Below are 22,453 nucleotides of genomic sequence, written 5' to 3'. Positions count from 1 at the left end.
CATGCTCCGGATTATTATAATCTGAGTAAAAAAAATGTTTTGTTCATATAACTCCTCCAAAATATTAACTGATGGAATAATAGTTTTTTTAATGAAAGTATCACTAAAAGATAGAACTAATATTTCACTAAAAATATCCAAATAAATTAAAAACACTATTTTTTTTCTTAGTTACTTTACATGTACGTAAGAATTAATATAACTTTTTTAAAAAATGGCATTTATTTTAAAGTTATAAAACAAACAAAAACAAACAGTTAAAGCCAATAATAATTTAATAACTATACTCATATATCTCCACTTTATTTTTCATTTTACTCGATCATATACTTATTTCTCTTGTTTTTCTCAAATCAGTTATTATGCGCGGTATATTTTTTTTCTGAGAAGGATATTTTGACTCTTTTTTATCATTTTTATGTTATCACTCATCATATCACAAATTAAAAAAATCAAAATAAATAATTAAAAAAATATTAAAAAAATAGATTAAAAAAATAAAAAATGTCAAAATATTATTATTTTTCCGGCCTCAAATTGTTAGAAGTGTACATGATTTATTTTCTTAAACTCATACAAGTTTTACAAAAATCCCTAAAATTAAATATTTTTTATATTCATTCGAATTACAATTTTAAAGATTAATTTATAGAAAATTATTTTTTAATAATTAAATTTTAATAAGTTATCATATGAGATAATATCTTTTAAGTAATTTTTTTTATTTTTTTATTTTTTTATATTTCAAAACTGATAAAAGTATATCATATATAGATTATAAAAAACATATCTAATTATTTATTTTAATTTTTTAACAATATGGTATAATAATTAAAAAATGATTAAAATGATGAAGTAAGAGTTCTTAAAAAAAATAAATCAAAATATTATTATTTGTGTCAAAATATCATTTTGTACATTTATTGAACACAATGAGAGAAGTTAGAGCTGAAGTAATTTCACAGAAGTTTCACTCATCAACCACCGTCCTTACTTACAAGTTTTGTTCTCTCCTTAAGCGTCACTTATGCTTCTCAAACACCTCACACCAACATCTCTATCTCATGTGATGTGATCCATAAACAAAATTATCAAGGAGAAAAGAGGGAAAGCCAAAATACTTATCCTCATAAGCATGACTTCAGTGTCACCGGGTCATCGGAGAAAATTCTCCGGTAAGGACCCGCCGAGTTCGCTGCGGGCGGAGAAACATTGGAGCGGCGTTCGCAGGTTCGCACTGACGCTGAAGGTTCCGTTGGATAACAGCGAGTCTTTTCTCCGGCCATCTAAGGTGTTGGTGAACGTGAGCATCGAGAAGGGCGTGGGAGCGGTACAGGTGGTTATATCGCCTGAGGACACCGTCGCCGATCTGATAAAGGCGGCGTTGGCTTCTTACAAGAAGGAGAAGAGGAGACCGTTCTTGAAGAACAATGATCCCAACTTCTACGATCTTCATTACTCTTCTTTCACCCTTCAAAGTAAATAATAACATTGGATCTTATCTTTCTCTTCTTACAATTCGTTTTAGAGATTGATGACAAAGGTTATTTTGATGTGCAGGTTTGAAGGTGGATGAAAAGTTAATGAACTTGGGATCAAGGAATTTTTTTCTATGCTCAAAGCCCACCTCTTCTTCTTGCTCTGAGAAAGAGAATACGGCAATTGATTCTGCATTTCCTTGGATGGTGTTCGTTCCTCTCCTGCTTTAGATTGGGATCATGCATCATCGATGAACAACACGCCCATATCTCAACAACGCCTTGTGTTTTTTTTTTTTTTTTTCAAATACCTTTTTTCAACAACTCTCTCAAATTCTGAAACATGCATAAGAAAATTCTAGGACACACTCTACCGCATGAATTGGATAATTGGATTGATGTGTTTGAAATGTCATTGATATTTTCTGATTTGCTCCCAATACAAATAAAATTTTCATAATAATTAAGATCATATTATAATTTATAGACATGATAACTTGTTTTTGAGTGTGAAAATGAGTCGATTCAACTCATAGTTGTAAGTACTTGAGTTACAATAAAAATAAATTGACTTAATTTTTGTTATAAGTGTGAAGTATTGTTGTAATTATCTAAGTATTGTTGTAAAAATAATAGTTAGAAATTAAATATTAACATATATAATTTGATAAACAAATAAATTAAATATTCAATTATTTAAATATTATTATTGAACATCGTTCTAGTAATTAAAAAGTCAAATTATGAACCTATATCATCAAAGTACTAAATAATTATCATAAAAACTTATAAAAAATGGTAAAAAGAAACTAATAATATGTTGTTCATGTTAAATTATGAGTTAACATCTTCAATTTGATTTAAACTTTTTTAACTCAAGTTAAGTGGGTCCGGTTTAATTCAACACATATTTTTAAAAGAATTGAAATGACACAAATCCATAATGAATTGGGTTAATTCATGGATTGGAATTCATTTAAACATATATATTTTGTACCATATCATTAAGGTATTTTGAAAATGATATTTTGACATGCTTACCATGGATAAGCGTGTAACATGTAAGATAATATGTGCCTTTGGGCCTAATAATTTGGGAGGAAGAAAACTTGGATGAATAATGATACTTTGACATATAAATTTCTTTTTACACTCATTTAACATATTCTTCACTACCTTCCACTCTTTACTTTCCTTTACAAATACAAAAGTTCATTTTTTGTGTGACTATTTTAGCTCTATAATATGTTGTCATGAAAATGCATGTAAGTGTGTCAAAGTATTGCTCAAATGGAATATAATGAGTGAGGGATGTACATAAAATAAACATGTAAAAAGTAAAATCACCATTATTGTTTTTAAATTATTAAAGTATATAATATAAGATATATTATTTTCTAAGATCCATACAAATAAAATTTACCACTTACATGTCTTTCGCGAGTTTATTAACAATTGTTATTTTTGTCAATATTTATTTTTTCAAAAATTTATATTAAATGTACTCGTAAAATCAAATACATAATAATAATATTTTAAAAATAGAATGAATTATATTTTCAACGTCACATTTAATTCAATATACTAGTCTATATAGTAATATTACAATACATACATCCACTATTATAATCATATAAAGTGTATTATATCCATCAATGGAACAGTTCTAAATAGAGTATGTATAATACAATCTGTAACATCATTTGTTTAGTATCAAGCAGGATCATAATAATACACCCAAACATACATGATAATGAGCTAATATGAAAAGAAATATAATAGTAAAATATATGTATTGAGGGAATTTCTTTGATAAACTAGAGAGATTGACTAAGTCTGAAATTTGAATTGTTGAAATGAAAGACTTAACACCATTCAACTTTTTTTTTTACTGTGAAATTTTTAATTCATACTTAAATTTCTAACCTTCACATGTTTTTGTCACAATAGAATATATTTGTCTCACTAACTTTGGTCTCCACTAGATTTGACACAAAAACAAATCATTAGCTATTAAATCACGGTTAAATTTTTTATTTTACTAGGATAAACTAGATATATTGACCACATTTGAAGTATGAATTGTCCATATAAGAGATCTGACATCACTTTCAACGTAAAACCTCAAAGTTCAATGTTCATGGATCTTACTTTTCTTATATATATCACTCAAATTTTTTATTTTTTATTTAACGTGGAACTTTCAACTCATACTTAAATTCCTAAGAGACTCCTCCATAATTATGAATTGGGTTTTACCACATGTTTCTACCACAATAAGACATATTTTTACTCATTTATCTCAACACAAATTGAATCTTACCACAACGGGAGATACTTATTTTTGTCTGAATCGGTACCGAAACAAACTATCAATTCTGATATCACTGGTATAAAATTTACTTTATTTTTCTAGATTATATTTCATTGAGAATGATATAGCCTCTTAAATAGGCATATTACAAAACTAAAAATATTCCAATAAACCAATAAATATGTTTATTATAAATAATTGAAAAATAAATATAGGCAACACAAAAGACTCCCACATGCATTATAGAACCTTATAGTAACCTTTTAATCATTAGGCGTATGGTAACTTGGTAACTGACACAATGGGTGAAAAACGTTGTTAAAGTAGTACACCGCCAAAGAGAAGTGCCAAACCATTAATGCTAGCAAGAACAACGACAATGGCGAGAGAATTGCGACAATGGCAAGATAACGACAACAATGGAAGGTAAACAAGTTTGAGACATAAATAAGGGAAGATTTACTTATATTAAATTATTTAATATAGGTTAAATCTATGGCGGGATTTGGAAAAAAAAAATTAAGGATGTTAAATTAGATTTTTTGAAGTTTGTTTTATATAATTTTAGGAATTTTTGAGAGTTGATTTTTATTGTTTTTAATTCTTGGATTCTCATTAAATTTTTCAAGTTTAATTGACATAGATATATTTTTTCATCTTCATCACGAACTTTTCAATTGAAAAAAAATAATAATTATTTTACTCTTTATCATAATTTTCTAATGTAAATTTATTACTTTTCACCTATTTAGAAAAGAAAAAAAACGACAAATCAGTGGTACACAATAAACAATTTTATCACATGCAAGAGAAAAACATATTGCTTAAAAGAAAGGTAAAAGAATAAACTTATTCAAAAGAAGTAATTCATCGGTCTAAAATATTCTTTAACCCCTCAATTTGACCGTAGTACAATTTTTATCTTGAAAATATGAGAGATTGAAGGTGAAAATTGAAATAAAAAAAGAGAAATAAACAAAAGAAAAAATAAAAAGAGGAGCAACTATGCATCACATTTTAAGAAAAATAAAAAAAAATATAAAAAATATAAAAAATATAATTAAAATTATAAAAAATATAAAAAATAAATAAATGAAATTTTTTGCAGAGTTGTGACTCTCTTGGGTCATGAAGAATGTCCGTCATTGGTTAAATATGTTCTTAGTCATTAAATTTTAACGCAAAATTGTAATTCATCTCTATCCAAAAGTTTGATGCATTTTGACCTTCAAACTTTCACTAATTTTCAAAGTGAGTGGATATAGTCATTTTAACATAATTATATTAATTTTTTTACGTGTCAAACATGTTTCATGCGAGTATTTGAGTTATTTGCATCGTTTGATAAGTTAACGCTTCAAAATCTATAGGAAAATGTATTTTGTCATGTAAAAAAGAATTAACGTATAATTGTGTTAAAATGACTATATTCATTCATTTTTTAAGTTTAGGGATCAAAATATATAAAAATTTTGAATAATAAAGAATTTTAGTTTCACTTAAAAAATCAGGAACTAAAAATATATTTATCTTTTTAAATGTATCGTTAGAGGGACAAAATGAAAAGGAGATAAAATTTTGGAAGTGCAAAAAGAAAACTATGGGAATCAGGAAGAAGCCCCTTTATGAAAGACAAGTTATACTATTTGCTATACTATTTTCTTAAAATGTTTTGTGCTTCTCTGGAGTCCATACAATGCACCCATAAAGGGCCAAACATCCACGAGGGGCAATACATACATAACCGAACCCAAAGATACATATCATGCATATCTCAAATACATCATACCAACCAACTTTCATCGAAGAGAGGAATTAATGAATTTGTTAAGATACTTGTTAAAATTTAATATTTTTCCTGTTCTTCTGGTGTTTGGAGAAGTTGTCTCCATCGATTACCTTCTTATTTTATAACTATGTTATGATTGAACAATAACATGTATGAATTATTAACTAAAATTCAATGAAATAAAACTATAATAAATTTAAAAAATAAACATTTATAGCTTATTAGCAAATTTTTTACTCTTTCGTTGTCCATTTAAAATTTATATCCATAATAATAGTTCAGTGTTTTTTTTATTACATATCTTAATTTGTTTTCCATAATTTTAAATTTTGATGACATAATATTATATAGAGTATACCGTATATTGAGATAAACTACCTATCTTAACAAAATTTATTTGAAGACAGGTTATGGGATTCACGAATACGATATATGTATAGGATAAGACACGTATTCGATATGCCAATATAATTATTTTAAAATTAATAGGTATGATATGTGATATATGTTATTGAAAACAATGATAGAACTTGGATAAAAAATTCAAGAATGCTGAATTAAACATTTTATACATAAATTAGTTTTTTTAATTAAAAAATATTATTTCGTCTACTAAAAACAAACACACATAATACTAAAATCTGAAAAAAAAATAATAATAATTATTCATTGTCATATCATAAAATAACAATAAAAAAATTATCACTAAATGTAAAAAAATTACCTAATATGAAATAAATTGAAATAGTTTAAGTAATATCCAAAATTAGTAATAGATAATATATAAATATAAATATAAATTTAATGTATAATATATAAATATAATATTAAAATATATAAAAAATAAAATGAAAAAAAATTGGGGAGTTGTGGCTCCCCTTTGTCCTAACCAAGGACCGTACTTAATTGAAAAACATACAATAATTTTAAAAAACTTGATAAATATATGGTTGTTATCGTGTGAATGCAAATTAAAATTATATATATTAAAGTTATCAACATAAAAAATTATAAATTATTGTTATTATAAAATTAGTAATACTTTATACATGAGATACTTCATTGATAGGTATCTCTAAAGTATCATAAAGTATCAAACATTAATATATGACACAAATTGAAATATCAATGTTTCATAAAGATATGAAATACCAAATTTTAGAAACTTATCAAAATATAATATATATTTTTGTTCTTAGGCTACTTTGTGAGGTTGCCTTTCATTAATGGCGGATAATCTTAGGATAGAGTGGGATCACGGCTCCCCAAATATTTTTGAATTTTTTTAAAAAATTATAAATGTATTTCTGAACTTTTATTTTCTTTTTGAATATTTTTAAATTAGTAGTATGCTTTAGAAATTGATGAAAATTAAATTGTATATCTTTCAATTTCTTATATAAAGAACAACATTTAACATTAATAGATAATAATACATTAAATTAAATATGATAAATAATACAAATATTTAGGTTTAATTACTCTTTTAATTATTGTTTTTGTACAAAAATGTTAAATTGGTCATCTAGTTTTTGTTAGTCTCAATTTGGTTTCAACTGTTGAAAAATTGATACAATTTAAATCATTTTTGTTAAATTGATTGAAGGGGATTAATGATTTTTCTCAAGATTGACACTGAGATTATGTTAATTAGACTAACAAAGCAAACCATCCTTATTAACATCTTCAATTTTAATGAAAAAGTCATTGATCTATTTAAAGAAATTTAATAAAAAAAAGATTAAATTGCATATTTTTTAAAAATTGGTATTTAATTGAGACTAAAAAAAACTGGATGACCATTTAATTTTTTTTATATGAAAATAGGAACCAAAAAAGGAATTAAACCAATATTTATTAAGATATTTTTATTTTCTTTTTCACTGTCTTTTTAGTTTTTTACAATTTGTACTCTTCTCTCACTCTTACATGTTTGATATTTTTGAATAAAGAAGGAAGTTACATACAAACTCATTACTTTTACTCTCATTTTTTATTTGTTTTTTTCTTATTTCGTGAAGAAAAGAAGGTAAATTTCTCTTGTCTCACTTGATAATGAAATATTTATTTAATAGTTAACATTATTTTTTTATCTCATGAACCTTTATATATTATTTTATATGAATATAAAGAAAAATAATATATTATGTATTTTTTCATAATCAATTTTTTTGTTATGATTTGATTATAATGTATTTTTCTTTTAAAAGAGGATATAAAAGATAATTTTATTTCTTCACATATTTTAAAACATTATATTAATTATTTAATCTAATAATCAAAGAATTATTATATTATTTTGATCATTTAAAACTTTTGATCAAAATCCGTTATATAGATAATAATTTTCTTATTAGCTTATAATATATAGTGACTAAAAAAATATGAATGATTAACAAAAACTCAATAAAATAAATTATAATAAATTTAAAAACAAATATCTATGACTTATTTGTAATTATTTTTCTTTTTCTCTGTTTAAAATTTATCTTTATTATACATCAGTTTTGTATTTCTGTTTTATCACATATCTCTTTGTATTTTTTTTATTTTGTTATTATTTTGAATCTTTGGTTACATAATATTGTATAGCATTGGAATTAAATTCTTTAACTTCTTTATATTGAGATAAAATATTTATATATACAAATTTGACTATTTTAAAGAAAAAATAAAATTCCTTTAATTATATTTTTTAAGGAATTTTCATTGAGAAGAGGGATTAATGAATCTCTTAAGAAACTCTTGAAATTTAATATATATATATATATATATATATATATATATATATATATATATATATATATATATATATATATATATATATATATATATATATTTTCCATTGTTTGGAGAAGTTGTCTTCCTAAATTACCTTCTTATCTTGTAACTATGTTATGATAGAACAACAAAATACAAATTATTTATTACGATTCAATGAAATAAAATTATAATAAATTTAAAAAATAAACATTTATAACTTATTTATAAACTTGTTATTCTTTATCTATTTTAAATTTTATTTTTATTATAGTTCAATATATTTGTATTTTATCACGTATGTTAAGTTATTTTTTTCGTAACTTTGATGTTATAATACTGTATAATATTAGATAGAGTTAGATTTTTTAAAATAATTTATTTGGAGATAAAATATTTATATTTAAAAAAATTGACTAATTATTTTTAAAGTAAATTTTCTTTAATTATATTTTCTCCTTCAAAAAACTTTTTTTGATGAGAGAAATTAGGGAATTTGTTAGCAAGCTTTTGAAAATTTAATGGGTTTTTCGTTTGTTTTTCTGATGCATGAATAAGTTGTTATCATCATCAATTGTCCTCTTATCTTATAACCATTAACTAAGTTAATGTTTGTATCTGTTTGTATATGATCTAATAGTCTCAAATCAAACCGTTTAGAAATTAAGGGGTGAGATAATTTAAATATTTTTTTTCTTCCACCTTCTGCAGTCTTAATAAAATAAAATTACAATAAATTTAAAAACAAACACTTATAATTTATTTATACATTTTCTATTTTTTAACTATTTCAAATTTATCTATTGAAATATTATTTTTATCATTGCTCTGTACTATATTTTTATTTTATCACATATCTTAATTTAGCTTTTATAATTTTGAATATTTGATTACGTAATATTGTATAAAGTTTGATTCTCTAAATACTTTATATTCAAATAGGTAAAAACATATGCGTAGATGCATTCAAATTTTTGTGATAAAATAAAAAACTATCACATAATTTTGATAATTAATCAATTTAAAAAAGTATTTGCAAAAATTTATAAAATAAAATAACAAAATAAAATATATTGATAAGGATAAAATTAATAGAGAACAATATATATCATTAAAAAATGATTATAACAGTGAATTAAAGAAAATACTTACAAAAAAATAAAATAATAAATGAAATATTTTAATAAAAGATAAAATTATCTACGTCAAACTCGCGGTTACTTAAAAAGAATATATAATTTTAGATAAAATATATATATTTTTTAAAAAAATACTACTTACTTTAAAGATTTTTTTAATTATAATTTTGACCACAATTTAAATTAAGGACTTTATGCAAAATATTCATGTCGAATGTCATTATAATAAAAAAAATAAAAAAAAAAATAGAAGTAACAAATTGTTAACTAACCAATCCTTTCACCAATTTTATCATTTTACACGATTAAAGATGAAGAGCATTTAATCTTTTTATTTTCTGTTTTTATTTTTTCTAAAAGGGTTTACTATTTAGTATTTCCTTTCTTTTCTCGGTTGGACTGGCAAGGACCCTTGAATGGTTAAGTTGGCACACGATTCTTAGCTTCTCCGAGTGTTTGTCTGTCTGCTGAATCCAAACCCTCCGAGGTTTCTTTCCTGTGTTCCTTCTTGTGTCGTGCACTCTGCGTCCGAGCTCTTTGTACTGCCATCGTGTCAATTAACATCGCATGTTTCGAACGCCGTTGTGCTGCAACTGAAATCGAAAACCAGAGAAAGAGGAGAAGAGAGGGAGAATGGCTGATATCTTTGCGTGGCTCATCTCCTTCTTTATCCTTATTGCCTTAATTGTACTCGTCATTTATCAGGTCAATCCCAAAAGCCCTAATCTCATGCTTTTTGCTTGTGTGTATGTTTCTTTTTTTCTTTTCTTTTCAATATCTTGTTAAAGTCAACTTCAGAGCAATTTAAAGCGCCCCATCATCAGAAAATTGGTTCTTTGGTTCAAACATTCAACAGGGTGTATGCTTGATTGTTCCACGTGTAACTTTGATTGCTGTGGGTAAAAAGAATATGAAGTCAATTCGTATTTTAAAAAAGTCGAGGAAAAAAATACTTACCAATTTCAAGCGAATACACTTGAGATGAAAATTATGTGCATACGGGTTCTTATGCGGTGTAAAAAAGTTTCGCAACATTTTCATATGTAAGGGTCTATTTTTATAGGTAAGGGTCTAGGTAGAGTATTTCCTCAGAAGATGTACTTCAACAAACAGAATGAATGTGTCAGAGTCTTTATGATACTCAATTAACAAATTTATGACATTCAATTTTAATAAAACTCTGGGGGGTCAAAGATTGATGCTGGTATGGTTAGGTTACATTACATATGTGCTTATTATAATTTTGAAAAGAGGTCTATCTACTGGAGAGGACCTAGTTTTCTTATGTTTTATGTGTTCATGTCTTTACTTGATCAATTGTATATTCCAGAAGTTAGGAGCCTCATCCAGCTTTATGTCCATGTTTTGTTACTTTTATGTTTCTGCGTCTGAAGATTGTTAAGTGTTATTTATTACTACCAAAATGTGTTTTGTCATTGATATGTTCTCCAAGAATCTAATGAATTTGGTTGCGGTTTGGTGTGCTTTCATCTTTTTTATTGTTGGTATAATCTGACTGCTGATGTTTAACATTTGTTGCAGTTAATGTGCCTGGCAGACCTTGAATTTGATTATATAAATCCATATGATTCCGCATCTCGAATAAACAAAGTGGTATTGCCTGAATACATTATAGTAGGTGTTCTATGCAGCTTCTACCTCGTCACAGGGCATTGGTTCATGGCACTGTTCTGCGCTCCGTACATCTACTACAACGTGAGACTGTAAGTTTTCTATCAAATTTAGAAGTAATCCAAGTTTATTGTTTATGAAATATACTGGTTAATGAATATTATGGTTTTAAGAAAACATCTAAGTGAAAACAATCCATGTCTGTACACTAAGAGTGGATGGCAGATTGAGTTAGAAGTTATAATCTTTGCATTGGCTTTGAAGTAATGTGACTGACCAGGAAAAGAGTCACTTGTTCATGGCATGATAGAAGGCAATTTGATTGATATAATGTAAGTTTCAGTTTACACTTCATGGAGTTGCTAAGCAGCCTAGATGTTACGAAGTGTAATATTCTGTTCAAGAGTAGTTTGGGTGAGGGTTTGGATTTGATTTTGGGTTCTTTGCATTATTCTGCTGTTTCATTCGAGAGTATAGGAGTGTTAAGAGAATAAAACCATACTAGTTAACCAAATTTTTTACCATATGGAAAGTTTGTTCATTCTTTTTCGTAGTATTGGTTCACTGGAAAAAAGGGCTGGGGGGTGATTGGCAATTTCTCTTGTATGATGAAGTCAATAGGCCTCGTATTGTTTTTTTCTTCAGTGAATCCCACTCTGTATCCTCCATCTTCTACTATCTATCTAGGTTTAGAACTATGAACTTTATGTTATTATATTCTTTAATCCATGTATTGTAAAAGGTCATTATAGTTGGTTTAGTTTTTGTTGGAATTCAAAAATCCAAATGAAATGGGACAAGCAGTTCAGTTTGGTTTCTAATTTTTAAGGATTAGTGAAGGCTAATTTAATGGAGTTTGATTCTCAAACTGCACCAAACTCGGAAATAGCCCTTAACATCCCTATTATTGTAATCAGCCAAAGGAGTGATGTACGCATGATTCACCACACAAAAATGAACTAAGTAGGTGAAACTTGCTCTATCCCTTTATATAATTGATAATCAGGCTACATTCTCAGATTTGTTTGCTACTTAAGGGAATGATTTAGTATTCAAAATTAGTAACTCAAGTTAAAAGTTACTCTTTAGCCGAGTTCTTTAGGACAGTCTATGCACCTTGCCTGTTAAATAAAGGAGTTTCCTATTTTAGAGTTCAGCATCAGTTTCTGATCGAAATCACCTAGTAGCATTTGTGTGTTGTTTCATGCTTTAATCATTTGTATTATCTTAGTATGCTCTGGAATGTGCTTAGTATGATGTTCCTAATTACATATTTTGTTCCCTTTGAACAGGTATAGACAAGGAACTCATCTGATTGATGTTACAGAGATATTCAACTTGCTCCCTAAGGAAAAGAAGCAACGGCTTGTCAAACTCTTCTATCTTGTTTTTATCCTTTTCCTATCCTTATTTTGGTATGGTGATTAGCAGAGAAAGTGTCAATGTTCTTTAAAAGGCATTGCTGTTAAGTTATTATTCTTACTAATGGTTTTTGGTGCAGGATGATCTACACATCTTTGGAAGATCATGATGATTGATGTCTTGTTCTGTGGAGGAGTCTGAATCCACAGCTTGAGGGCACTAATTATGACTCATATAAGATGGTGGCTTGTTTCATTGTTGATTCATCTGGTTCTGTATAACACACTTCAAAGAAGTTTTATTTTTCTGTTCAATTCATGCTTGTTGTAGTAAATTCAAATTACAAAATCTTGCCTTATAACCTTTGCTATACGCTTAATTTTTAAAGTTATTTAGAAACTCACATTCATTAGTTACTTTTTATTAGGTTACTTGGCGTTGGTGAGAGACAAAATATCAATAATTACTATTACAGTTTTAGGGATTTAAGTGGCGTTTTATCTTTTTATATTGATCTAACCGCTAAAATCTGTGATGCTTTTAGGAACCTTTAGATAAGAAAAATGACGAGTCAACTGGTTGAATATGAAGCATGAGTAGTTGTAAGTTTTTAATATTATTTAGTTTTAAGAATAAAAACAGGTAAAAACAAAATTGAGACTCAAATAAAAAATCATTATTTTAAGATTATTCTTAAAATAACTTAAGCGTTATTTATATATACTATGAAAAATCGTTTAATTATCCTAACTTTTACACTACAAGCTATACAGTAACATGTAATTGTAATTTACATTTTCCTCTCTTTCTGTGTGGGTGGGTGGAATGCTTGATCTTATATACATGAATTTTAATATTATTGAGAACAAGTTTAATTGTTGAATAATATCATATCATATTGTCTTGATCACCATTAAAATTAAATTTAAGATAACTTTTATAAAAGACATTTACTCTATATTCTCGTAACTATTCGTTTTGTTTGATCGGAAAATATATGATGTTTTATTTTGTAGTTTGTACTATCAAATGAGATATTAGTTAAAAAATGAAAATTTCTCTTATATACTTATGTTATTATTATTATATTAACAATATATAATTATACACATTTTTCAAAATTACTCTTAAATATAAGTACTTTCTCTACGTATACATATGTATAATTTTCCTGCTCTTTCACTTTTTCTTTTTATTATATCTCATACAATGAATAGAAAAAGTAATTTATAATATGTTCTAAAATGGTAAGTTTTATTATTAATTATAATGTTTAATTACAACTCAAATTATTTTATTAAATTTTTAAAGTGTGAACACAAGTCATAACCTTATGTTTTTGTTAACAAGTTATATAATATTAGTGTAATGTTCTAAATTTTATTTCGATATATTAGCTGGCATCATTATCTAATAATTATATAATATTAGTGTAATGTTCAATTTTCTGTGAAGGAAATAATGAATTTTTTATTATCTAATAGCACCGAAAACTTGGACTTTTTTAATATGCTGTGTTATAATATTATAAGGGGAAGGTCCGCAGGGGGCTATGCCCCAAGATTTTTTAATTTTTTTAAAAAGTATTTTTAAATTTTTTGTAAATTAATTTTTATTTTTTTATAAAATATAATATTTAATATTAATAAATAGTAAAATAAAAAATTAACATAATAATGAATAATTAAATTTATTAAGATATTTTTATTTTATTTTTTTATTTTAACTTTTTCATATATTGTATTTATTTATTGTTTTTTTTTATTTTTTGTTTTAAAAAAAATAAAAAATCATATATAAATTTATTCTTTCGTTCTTAATTCTCATCTGTTATTTTTTCAGATAAAAGAAAAGGTAGCTCTTTCCGTTCTTTTGATAGAAAAATATTAATTTGATATTTAGTTTTTTCTTTCATCTTAGGTATGTTTTGTATATTTATTTTTTTATGAATATAAAAAGAAAAGTTATGCATTATATGATTTTTCATAACCATTTGTAACTTGATTATCATATTTTTTATATTAATTACGCCTCTCAATTTTTTATTAGATTTTGATAAGTTATTTTTTAGTCTTAATTTTTGTTTAAATAGGTATATTAATGAAAAATAAAATAATAGATTCAATTTTTGTGAAGTGATAAAAGGGAATATACCCTTGAAGTTCCAAACATGATACTAGAAATTTAATTGTTAATTGTTGAATTAGAAAACAATTTTCTAAAATTCAAAGAATTATAAGTGAGAAGTTTCATATTAATTTTTTTGAATTATAGGCGAAATATTTCATATTAATTCTTTAAAACTTATTATAAGAAAACGTGCTCAAATATGGAAATATCCAGGAAAAAATATGAAATTAGAAAAAAATAATTTAAAATGAGTTTCATATCAAATACAATTTTCTGATAGGAATCTAAGTGTGAGTTTAAGTCTCACAATAGCTAGAAATGAGAAAGTAGAGCACTATATAAGAATAAAAACCCATAAACTCATTGCTTTAAGATTTTGGGTTGAGAGTGGTGTTAATGCCTTATGTGGTTGGACTCAGGTCTCATTGGTGTTGTATCTTCCCAGTAAAACCTCACCTGTAAACCTAACAAGTGGTATCCTTCCGCTGGAGGAGGAGTGTACCAATATCGTTGAAGGAACTCACACTTGAGAGAGAGATTGTTAGGAATCCAAGTGTGAGTCTAAGTCCCACATTAGAAATGACCCATAAACCTAGGCTCAGGCCCCCTTTGTAGACCTAACAATTTCAAAACTATAATTTTTGTAAGAAAAAACATATAAGAATTTCAATACAATATATTAGTAATAATAATTAAATATATAAAATTTGATTATATTATTTTAGTCTCTTCAAATATTTTGACTAGAATCCACTACGGATTATTTATATATATATATATATATATAAAATTTTTATTTTATTTTATGTGATTTTAGATATTATTTATTATTGATTAATCTTGAAATTTGAATTTCTAGTCCAAAAGTTTTTTCTTGTATTTGTTGTAGTACAAACATCTATATATATATGTACATATTATTGACGATAAAGTTTATAACATGATTAATTTTTCTATCAAGTCTAATATAGAGAATACCTTGCTACAATTTTTCTTTTAAAAGTAATTTCATAAAAAAAATGTTAATTCATCTGGATAATTTATGAAATCCACATACTTTATTTAAATATTCTATAAATCATTCTTCAAATTTTATTAACATGCTTTTGATTATATGTTAGTTACATTTATTTCCACATCAATTAATAATAAACACAACTTTAATATAAATTTTAGTCTTGTGGTTTTGCTCTTTAAATGTAAACGTTAATCCGAAAAGATCATCTACTACAACGTGATCCAAAATGTGAGATAAAAATTATTGCTGAAAATTTTAATAAGTATTTAGTTAAAGAAAATATTATTAACAAATATTTATTTAATTATAAAAAATACTATATATTCTAAGAAAATAATTTCAAAGCCTGACGGAATATTCAGTAGTTTAGCATAAGGAGGATCCAAACGACATCGTCTCTGATATCCATTCATCTCCATTCCTCTTGCAAGAAGCTCCTTTCTCTTCTGGTTCTTGGAGCACAAAAGTGCGTTCCCTATCCGCTCATAATCGCTCCAACATGGCGGTGGCACCCTACACCACTGGTTCTGCACCTCGGCTTTCTTCCTCTTCCAATTTTAGGTCACAGTCTCTCTCCCCTTCTCCTCCAAAATTATATATTTTACTGTATAGTGTAACTAATGCGTCTTGTGTTCTCTCTTTTTGCGGTTTCAGCGTTGCCACGAAACTCTACTCCGGGTTGAAACTTCAATCTCCGAGTGTGTCTCATTTCATCTTTTTCTTGTTATCTTTCAATCTTTATATTTCTCTGTTTGCCCGCTCATCGTTTTCCATTGCAGTTTCTTTTGGAGCGGTAAAACCTAATGTAACCGCTGAATTTTATGGGAAAGTACACAAGACTCTTCAGTGTCGGTAATTCTTCACTCTCCTTTTCCAATTCATCTTTGTTTCTTCCGTGCTATATAACAAACAAGGAATCAATTCTATTTCCTTTTTATCCTCTTCGCAGCTCATTATTTTATGAGAAATAAATAATGTATATGTAATGTTTCTTGCAGCTGATGTGCTTGATTTCTGCTATATTGTTTTTCTACTGTGCATGGTAGATTTATAGACTCTGTTTCCCTAAATATGCAAACGCGGCACTTCGATTCCCATGTAGTTATTCTTGCTGCAGGAAGGAAATCCTGCTTGTTTATTGTTAATATTATTGGTTAGTAAGTAATTTTAAACAGCAACCGAGTTCACGGTGTCCATAACACGAGATATCATGTATGATTGCAACAGAGTTAAGAGCAGGTATAAAGTTTTTGGCAGAAAGTTAGGAGCAGTTACATACTTACATATCGTTAAATATGTTTTTCATAGGGGGATAGATGTGTTTTTTGGCAATTTGTTTGGATAGAGAACTCTTTTCTGAAAGAGTCTTTATGGACAGCAAATTTTGTTGTATTCTATTTATTTTGTGCGATTTAATTATACTGTTCTTTAATTTGACAATTGGCATTCTATTGCTTTGGTTTCTTGCCGGACTTAAAAGTGGTTGTTATGCAGAAATTGAATTCATCATTTCAGTGACTAATGTGACTGAGCAATTGGGTTCGTTAGAGGTCAAAATCGATGCTTCCTTCAAAAGAAAAGATGGGATCTATGGAATTTTTCATGACTAAAAAGCTGTTAACGAAGGTGTTGGTCAATCATCTAGAGGAGCAGAATGAAAGTTTTAACTGCAACGATGGAGATTCTGCAGGAAATGAGTCTAATTTGGATTATCATCACAGTTTGATGAATATAGTATGGCAGAAAAAAAGGGTTTAACTGCCTATTTTATTGAAAAAGACCCCATTGGATGGATCACAAAGGCTAAAGCAGAGAGTGCAAGTGAGGGTGTAAAAAGTAAATTTGAAAAACTAAGTACGGAAGGCTCAAGCATTCATTGGTTGAATTTATTAAGAGACTTTGTGGAACATTTAACTTTTGGGAAAATTTATTGCAGCCTTGGTTTCAGGGTTAGAGAAGCGGAGGCTCACGCCATTTAACAAACCACAAATTGATAGGAAGGAAAAGCAAGGGTTTATGCTCCAGGTTTGGAGAGAAATTTCAACCCTTGTATTTTATGTGCAGAGAAGCAATTAAGATTGTTAATTTTGTGATATAATAAGAGCTAAGTGAAGATGGCAAAGTAATTGGTATTTGAAGTGGACAAAGATAATGTGGAAGAGCCAGTTTCCTACTTTCGGCCTTGGAGACATTTAGGATGGTTATTAGCAGTAAGGAAAAACAGTTGTTATATATTAAAATATATTCAATATAATTATCATTAGGAGTTTATGTATAATTAGAATTTGTTGAATAGTCGCTGCCATGTTGACAGTTAAGGAAAGAATTTCTGGAGCAATTATGTCATAGGTATATAGGGTGATTGGTGAGTTGCTTTTTTGGTTATTTGGATAGAGAACCCATCTATGTCGGAGTCTTTGACTCTGAGACCGCAGTTTCTGTTGTATTTTATATGTATTCTGTGATTTAATAATCATGTTCTTCAATATATCAATAGATATTCTATCAATATTTCTTAATTAATTTCAAGATACGAATGTGAATTGTGAAGGGCGTTCTTAATAATCTTTGAACTAGCAAAAGTATGGAACAGCATGGTTTACTCTAATTGGGGGTGCATTGTTTGAAACAGACTGATGCAAACTATAGATTTTTCATGTTTTCAGGTATGCCAAACACAATCCATCAAGGGCGAGTATTCGAATGATGCCCATAGGCACTCCCAAAGTGCCCTATAGGACACCTGGTGAAGGAACTTGGCAATGGGTTGATATATGGAATGCCCTAGTAAGTCATTAGTCCTTGGTGTATATTACTAATTTTACGCTTCACACATACAAAAGATGCTGGTTTTCTTTTGTATAACTTAGGTATAGTGAACCTCAAGTTTCCTTTAGTTATTCATCTCTTTTTTAAAGTAGTACAAACACTAGTTCATTATTGATGCAGTATCGAGAACGTATTATCTTCATTGGACAAGAGATAGATGAAGAATTTAGTAACCAAATATTGGCGACTATGCTGTATCTTGACAGTATAGAGAACTCCAAGAAGCTCTATATGTACATAAATGGTCCTGGTGGTGATGTAAGTCCTCTGACTAAGTGTTCTATGATCAATCAATTAAATCCTTCTATTTCTTTCTTCATCTTGTTAATTAGTCATGTTTTTTAACTTGCCTAAGCTTGCCAATTTTGCAGCTTACACCAAGCATGGCTATCTATGACACAATGCAGAGCTTGCAAAGTTCTGTAGCCACCCACTGTGTTGGTTTTGCTTATAATCTTGCAACATTTCTCCTTGCTGCTGGTGAAAAGGTACTCTATAATCAGTGTCTGTTGATAAAACTCATAAAAGTCAAGTCTATCCTGCTGACTTTATGTGATTAGAAATTTCTACTCCCAATATAAAACAAATTATCCAATGTTGCATGGACTTTAGGCCTCTGTAAGGGAGATTTGTCTCTACATCATACATGATACATTTGTGTATCCTCCCATCATTAATATGAGTAAAATTAGTCTTGACTTCATATACATTTGAAACAACACAAGAAAAGAAAAAGATAACAGTAGCGAGTACTTGACATGTACTACTGTTTATATTTATAGCATATCATTATTTTTCATGAATGTCCATTTTTTTAGTAATAACACTTGTGGTACTCTATTACGATTGAAAACCTGACAAGTCTTGTAGTTTGAAAATAGAACGAGGATATATCCCATACAGAACTGGGATCACATCACACAATTAGATAATAAATGGAAAAAAAAATAGTAATGATCATTGAATTACTCTTTCAGTCATTAATACTATCAGAATTTTGACTCGGGAGCTCCCTCTTTCAGCTCCATTCTGCTGTGTTGTTTGTGGCATTCACGTCTATTTGATTTCATACAATTGCGCCTTTAGCTCATTGTATCGAGTAGACCTCACTGGTTCATTGAAATGGGTCTGACGATCTATTAATCTCTTCATGATATTCTGTTGTATCTAGGGTCATCGTTCTACAATGCCTCTATCTAGAATTGCCCTTCAATCTCCAGCTGGAGCTGCTCGTGGACAGGTATGTCTTGTCGTCATAGATATCACCTCTCAGATGATGAATGGGATTGTTTTTACTTTGGATGCTAACATCATGAAAATTGTCAGGCTGATGACATTCAGAATGAAGCAAATGAACTACTCAGAATCAGAGATTACCTTTTCAATGAGCTGGCTAAGAAAACAGGTCAGCCTGTTGAGAAGGTTAGTTCATCCAACAATGAAATTCATGGAGTTAAATGAGTTTGTGATTATGACGTCTGTGCTGGTTTATATAACATGACTATCCAACTTACTGCAAGACAAGAATAAGTCTTGAATTGAAAAATCAGTAGCTTTTCTTTGCTGATATTCAACTCTGGGTTTGTGTGGTCAAATTTATCCACAAGCATTTTTTTGAGAAAAAAAAAGAAACTTAATTTTTCCGGAAGCTAAAATTAACTTTGGCAAAAGTTAAAAATAAGAACTTAGATAAGTTATACTGGAGAGTTTCTAAAGATTAGTTTATAAATTCGAGCTTATTGAAAATCTTATATCTTTTATTTATTTATTATTTTTCTCTTCTAGAAGTGCTCAAACAAAAAATTGTCCCAAGAGAGACTCTTTGACATACTCCTTTAAACAAGGATGGGATGTGCTTGTGCTTTTCCAACAATTGTTCTTTGCCCTCCTTGAGTTTTCTATTTGAAATCCATTTTTTGGATTGTGCGTATTTTAGTTCCTGCCTTCATGAGTTTGTTGGCATAGAAACTAACATGTTGTGAATGCATCTCTTCAGATTACCCTTGACCTGAGCAGGATGAAACGCTTCAACGCACAGGAAGCGGTTGAATATGGACTCGTTGATCGAATTGTCAGGCCGCCACGCATTAAAGCTGACGCTCCTCGACAGGATGCAGGAACAGGCCTTGGTTAAGAACACATTTGTAATCCACATTACTGAATAATATCACTAAATCAAAAATGTTTCCGGTGTAATATTTTTTTCCTAAATCTTTGGAGATTTTATACTAATGTTTCCGGTGTATCTAGATATTGATTGCTTGTTACTTGTTTAGAAGTGAATAAATTCGAATCTAATTGAAAGCAGTAAGGTAAGGTGGCTCATACGTAGTTGCTCTGGCCCTCGTCACTTGCAGTCCCATCTCTGTACATAAAGATAACCATTGTCATCTACACCCTTATTAGATTGTGAGCAATTACAGCAGAGTGTCTAAAATTCCATATCAAACAGATCTTTTTATGAAGAAGTTCTTGCGTGTTCCAAGAATAAGGAACAAACTGTTTTGTATCATCGAATAATAAACGTGTATCGTATTAGCTATGGCAATAACAATGAAATATTTACCTATACTTAATGTTGTTGTACACATTTATTACGGACTGGAATTTATTCGAATTAATGGATTCATCTTTGATTTAAGTACATAGCACGAATAATTATTTTGCAAGTCTTAATAAATTCAAGTTAATAAAAATAATGTACTAAAAAATACGTGGTAGGGATGGTTGCTGTAATCGCTGTCAATAATCAGAAGTTGGGTTAATTTGATGAACTCGATCCAATCCAAGCAAATAAAATTAGATTAGATTTATGGGTTTAATTGGTTTGATATGTTTTTAACTAATTGTTTTGGTTTAAATCTAACTATTCTACACTTATCACAACTCAATTATGTATACGCATAATGTTTCATGATTTCTTTGTTCTTTCATATTTTGCATTTTTCGTTTTACTCATTTTTTTAACTTTAATAATAAATATAATGATTTATTAACATAATGTAGTTATTGAAAAAAGTTGAACTAATTCAAATTGGATCAAAATTGTCCGAAATGATAAAGATCTGTTACTTGTATATGCGCAAGATGGTAGGATATAAAATCTCTCTTGTCGAACTACTAATAAGATGGTAAGTTCTAAAGGCGAAGTAACGAAATGTGAAAATTTTATCTTAGATTACAATTTTGTGTGTTAAAGGGATTGTAGATATTTTTTGAGATTTTACAATTTTTTCAAATTTAAATTACTGTTATTACGGGTGTGTACGTTGTTATTTTAAATAAAATCGTATTTAACTATCTAATCATTAAATACGATTTGCAATTATTTCAAATATGTATTAGATTGTTTGATTAGGATTACGATGCTATTCGATTTAAAATTCAAGCGTATTTTTTTTTAAGTTCTAAAAGATATTAATTATCTTAAAACCATTATTGCTGTAACGATACTAGTATATTTAAATTAAAATAGAATCAAATATTATTTTTGTATGAATTTAATTCGATAAAAATAATAAGTCATTATTAGGGATGACAACATGGGAGGAGAACGAATTTCGTTATCTCATACCCATTCCTATTCCTATTCTCATAGAAAAAATGCATCCCGTCTTCATATCCAAATTTAACGAGTATCAAACTTTTGTTCTATTCCCATCCCATGGGTAACAGATATAATCACGTATCCGTATCCGTACCCATTTTCTTACTACTTCAATATTAATTTTAATTAATTTTTATAAAATGATAAAAAATTACGGTAAAAAAAAATAACATTATCAAATATCCAATATTAGGAGGATGGTTGGTTCTTCGATTTCAAATACTTTGAAATAAATTATAACTGTTTACATTTTAGATTAGAATACAAAATAAAATTTCATGAGAATGAAAACATTTAGTTAAATTTGCAAACATTAATGAAACCTAGTTGATAAAATTTAAAAATATTTTTGAAAAAATATAAAAGGAAAACAAATATTCAAATTAAAATATTTT

At 27.7% G+C, this 22,453-nt stretch overlaps 3 protein-coding genes across 4 annotated transcripts; all 3 read left to right on the top strand.

The window, feature by feature from the left end:
- Nucleotides 1–987: 987 nt before the first annotated feature.
- On the top strand, nt 988–1,820 carry LOC114179526. The gene is made up of 2 exons (XM_028065896.1): nt 988–1,478; nt 1,561–1,820. The coding sequence occupies exons 1-2, from the start codon at nt 1,136–1,138 to the stop codon at nt 1,707–1,709; spliced, it is 492 nt and encodes a 163-aa protein (XP_027921697.1). The 5' UTR covers nt 988–1,135; the 3' UTR covers nt 1,710–1,820.
- An 8,036-nt stretch (nt 1,821–9,856) lies between these two features.
- Nucleotides 9,857–12,890, top strand: LOC114176702 (protein cornichon homolog 4-like). Its single transcript, XM_028061823.1, has 4 exons — nt 9,857–10,185; nt 11,023–11,204; nt 12,405–12,527; nt 12,614–12,890. The coding sequence occupies exons 1-4, from the start codon at nt 10,114–10,116 to the stop codon at nt 12,648–12,650; spliced, it is 414 nt and encodes a 137-aa protein (XP_027917624.1). The 5' UTR covers nt 9,857–10,113; the 3' UTR covers nt 12,651–12,890.
- Nucleotides 12,891–15,970: 3,080 nt separating this feature from the next.
- Nucleotides 15,971–20,762, top strand: LOC114175498 (ATP-dependent Clp protease proteolytic subunit-related protein 2, chloroplastic). Of its 2 annotated transcripts, XM_028060254.1 has the most exons (9): nt 15,971–16,183; nt 16,277–16,320; nt 16,402–16,474; nt 18,289–18,409; nt 18,572–18,709; nt 18,823–18,939; nt 19,623–19,691; nt 19,778–19,873; nt 20,448–20,762. In XM_028060254.1, exons 1-9 carry the CDS (start codon nt 16,122–16,124, stop codon nt 20,583–20,585), a joined length of 858 nt encoding a protein of 285 aa, XP_027916055.1. In that variant the 5' UTR covers nt 15,971–16,121; the 3' UTR covers nt 20,586–20,762. The 2 variants fall into 2 exon arrangements, with proteins under 2 accessions (XP_027916055.1, XP_027916054.1); XM_028060253.1 differs by having other exon boundaries at nt 15,977–16,183; nt 16,277–16,474.
- Nucleotides 20,763–22,453: the final 1,691 nt, after the last annotated feature.

Source organism: Vigna unguiculata, chromosome 3 (assembly GCF_004118075.2).
Source record: "Vigna unguiculata cultivar IT97K-499-35 chromosome 3, ASM411807v1, whole genome shotgun sequence".
Classification (NCBI taxonomy): Eukaryota; Viridiplantae; Streptophyta; class Magnoliopsida; order Fabales; family Fabaceae; genus Vigna; species Vigna unguiculata.
The sequence above is the reverse complement of the archived record's forward strand: the minus strand, read 5'-3'. Positions and strand labels throughout refer to the sequence as shown.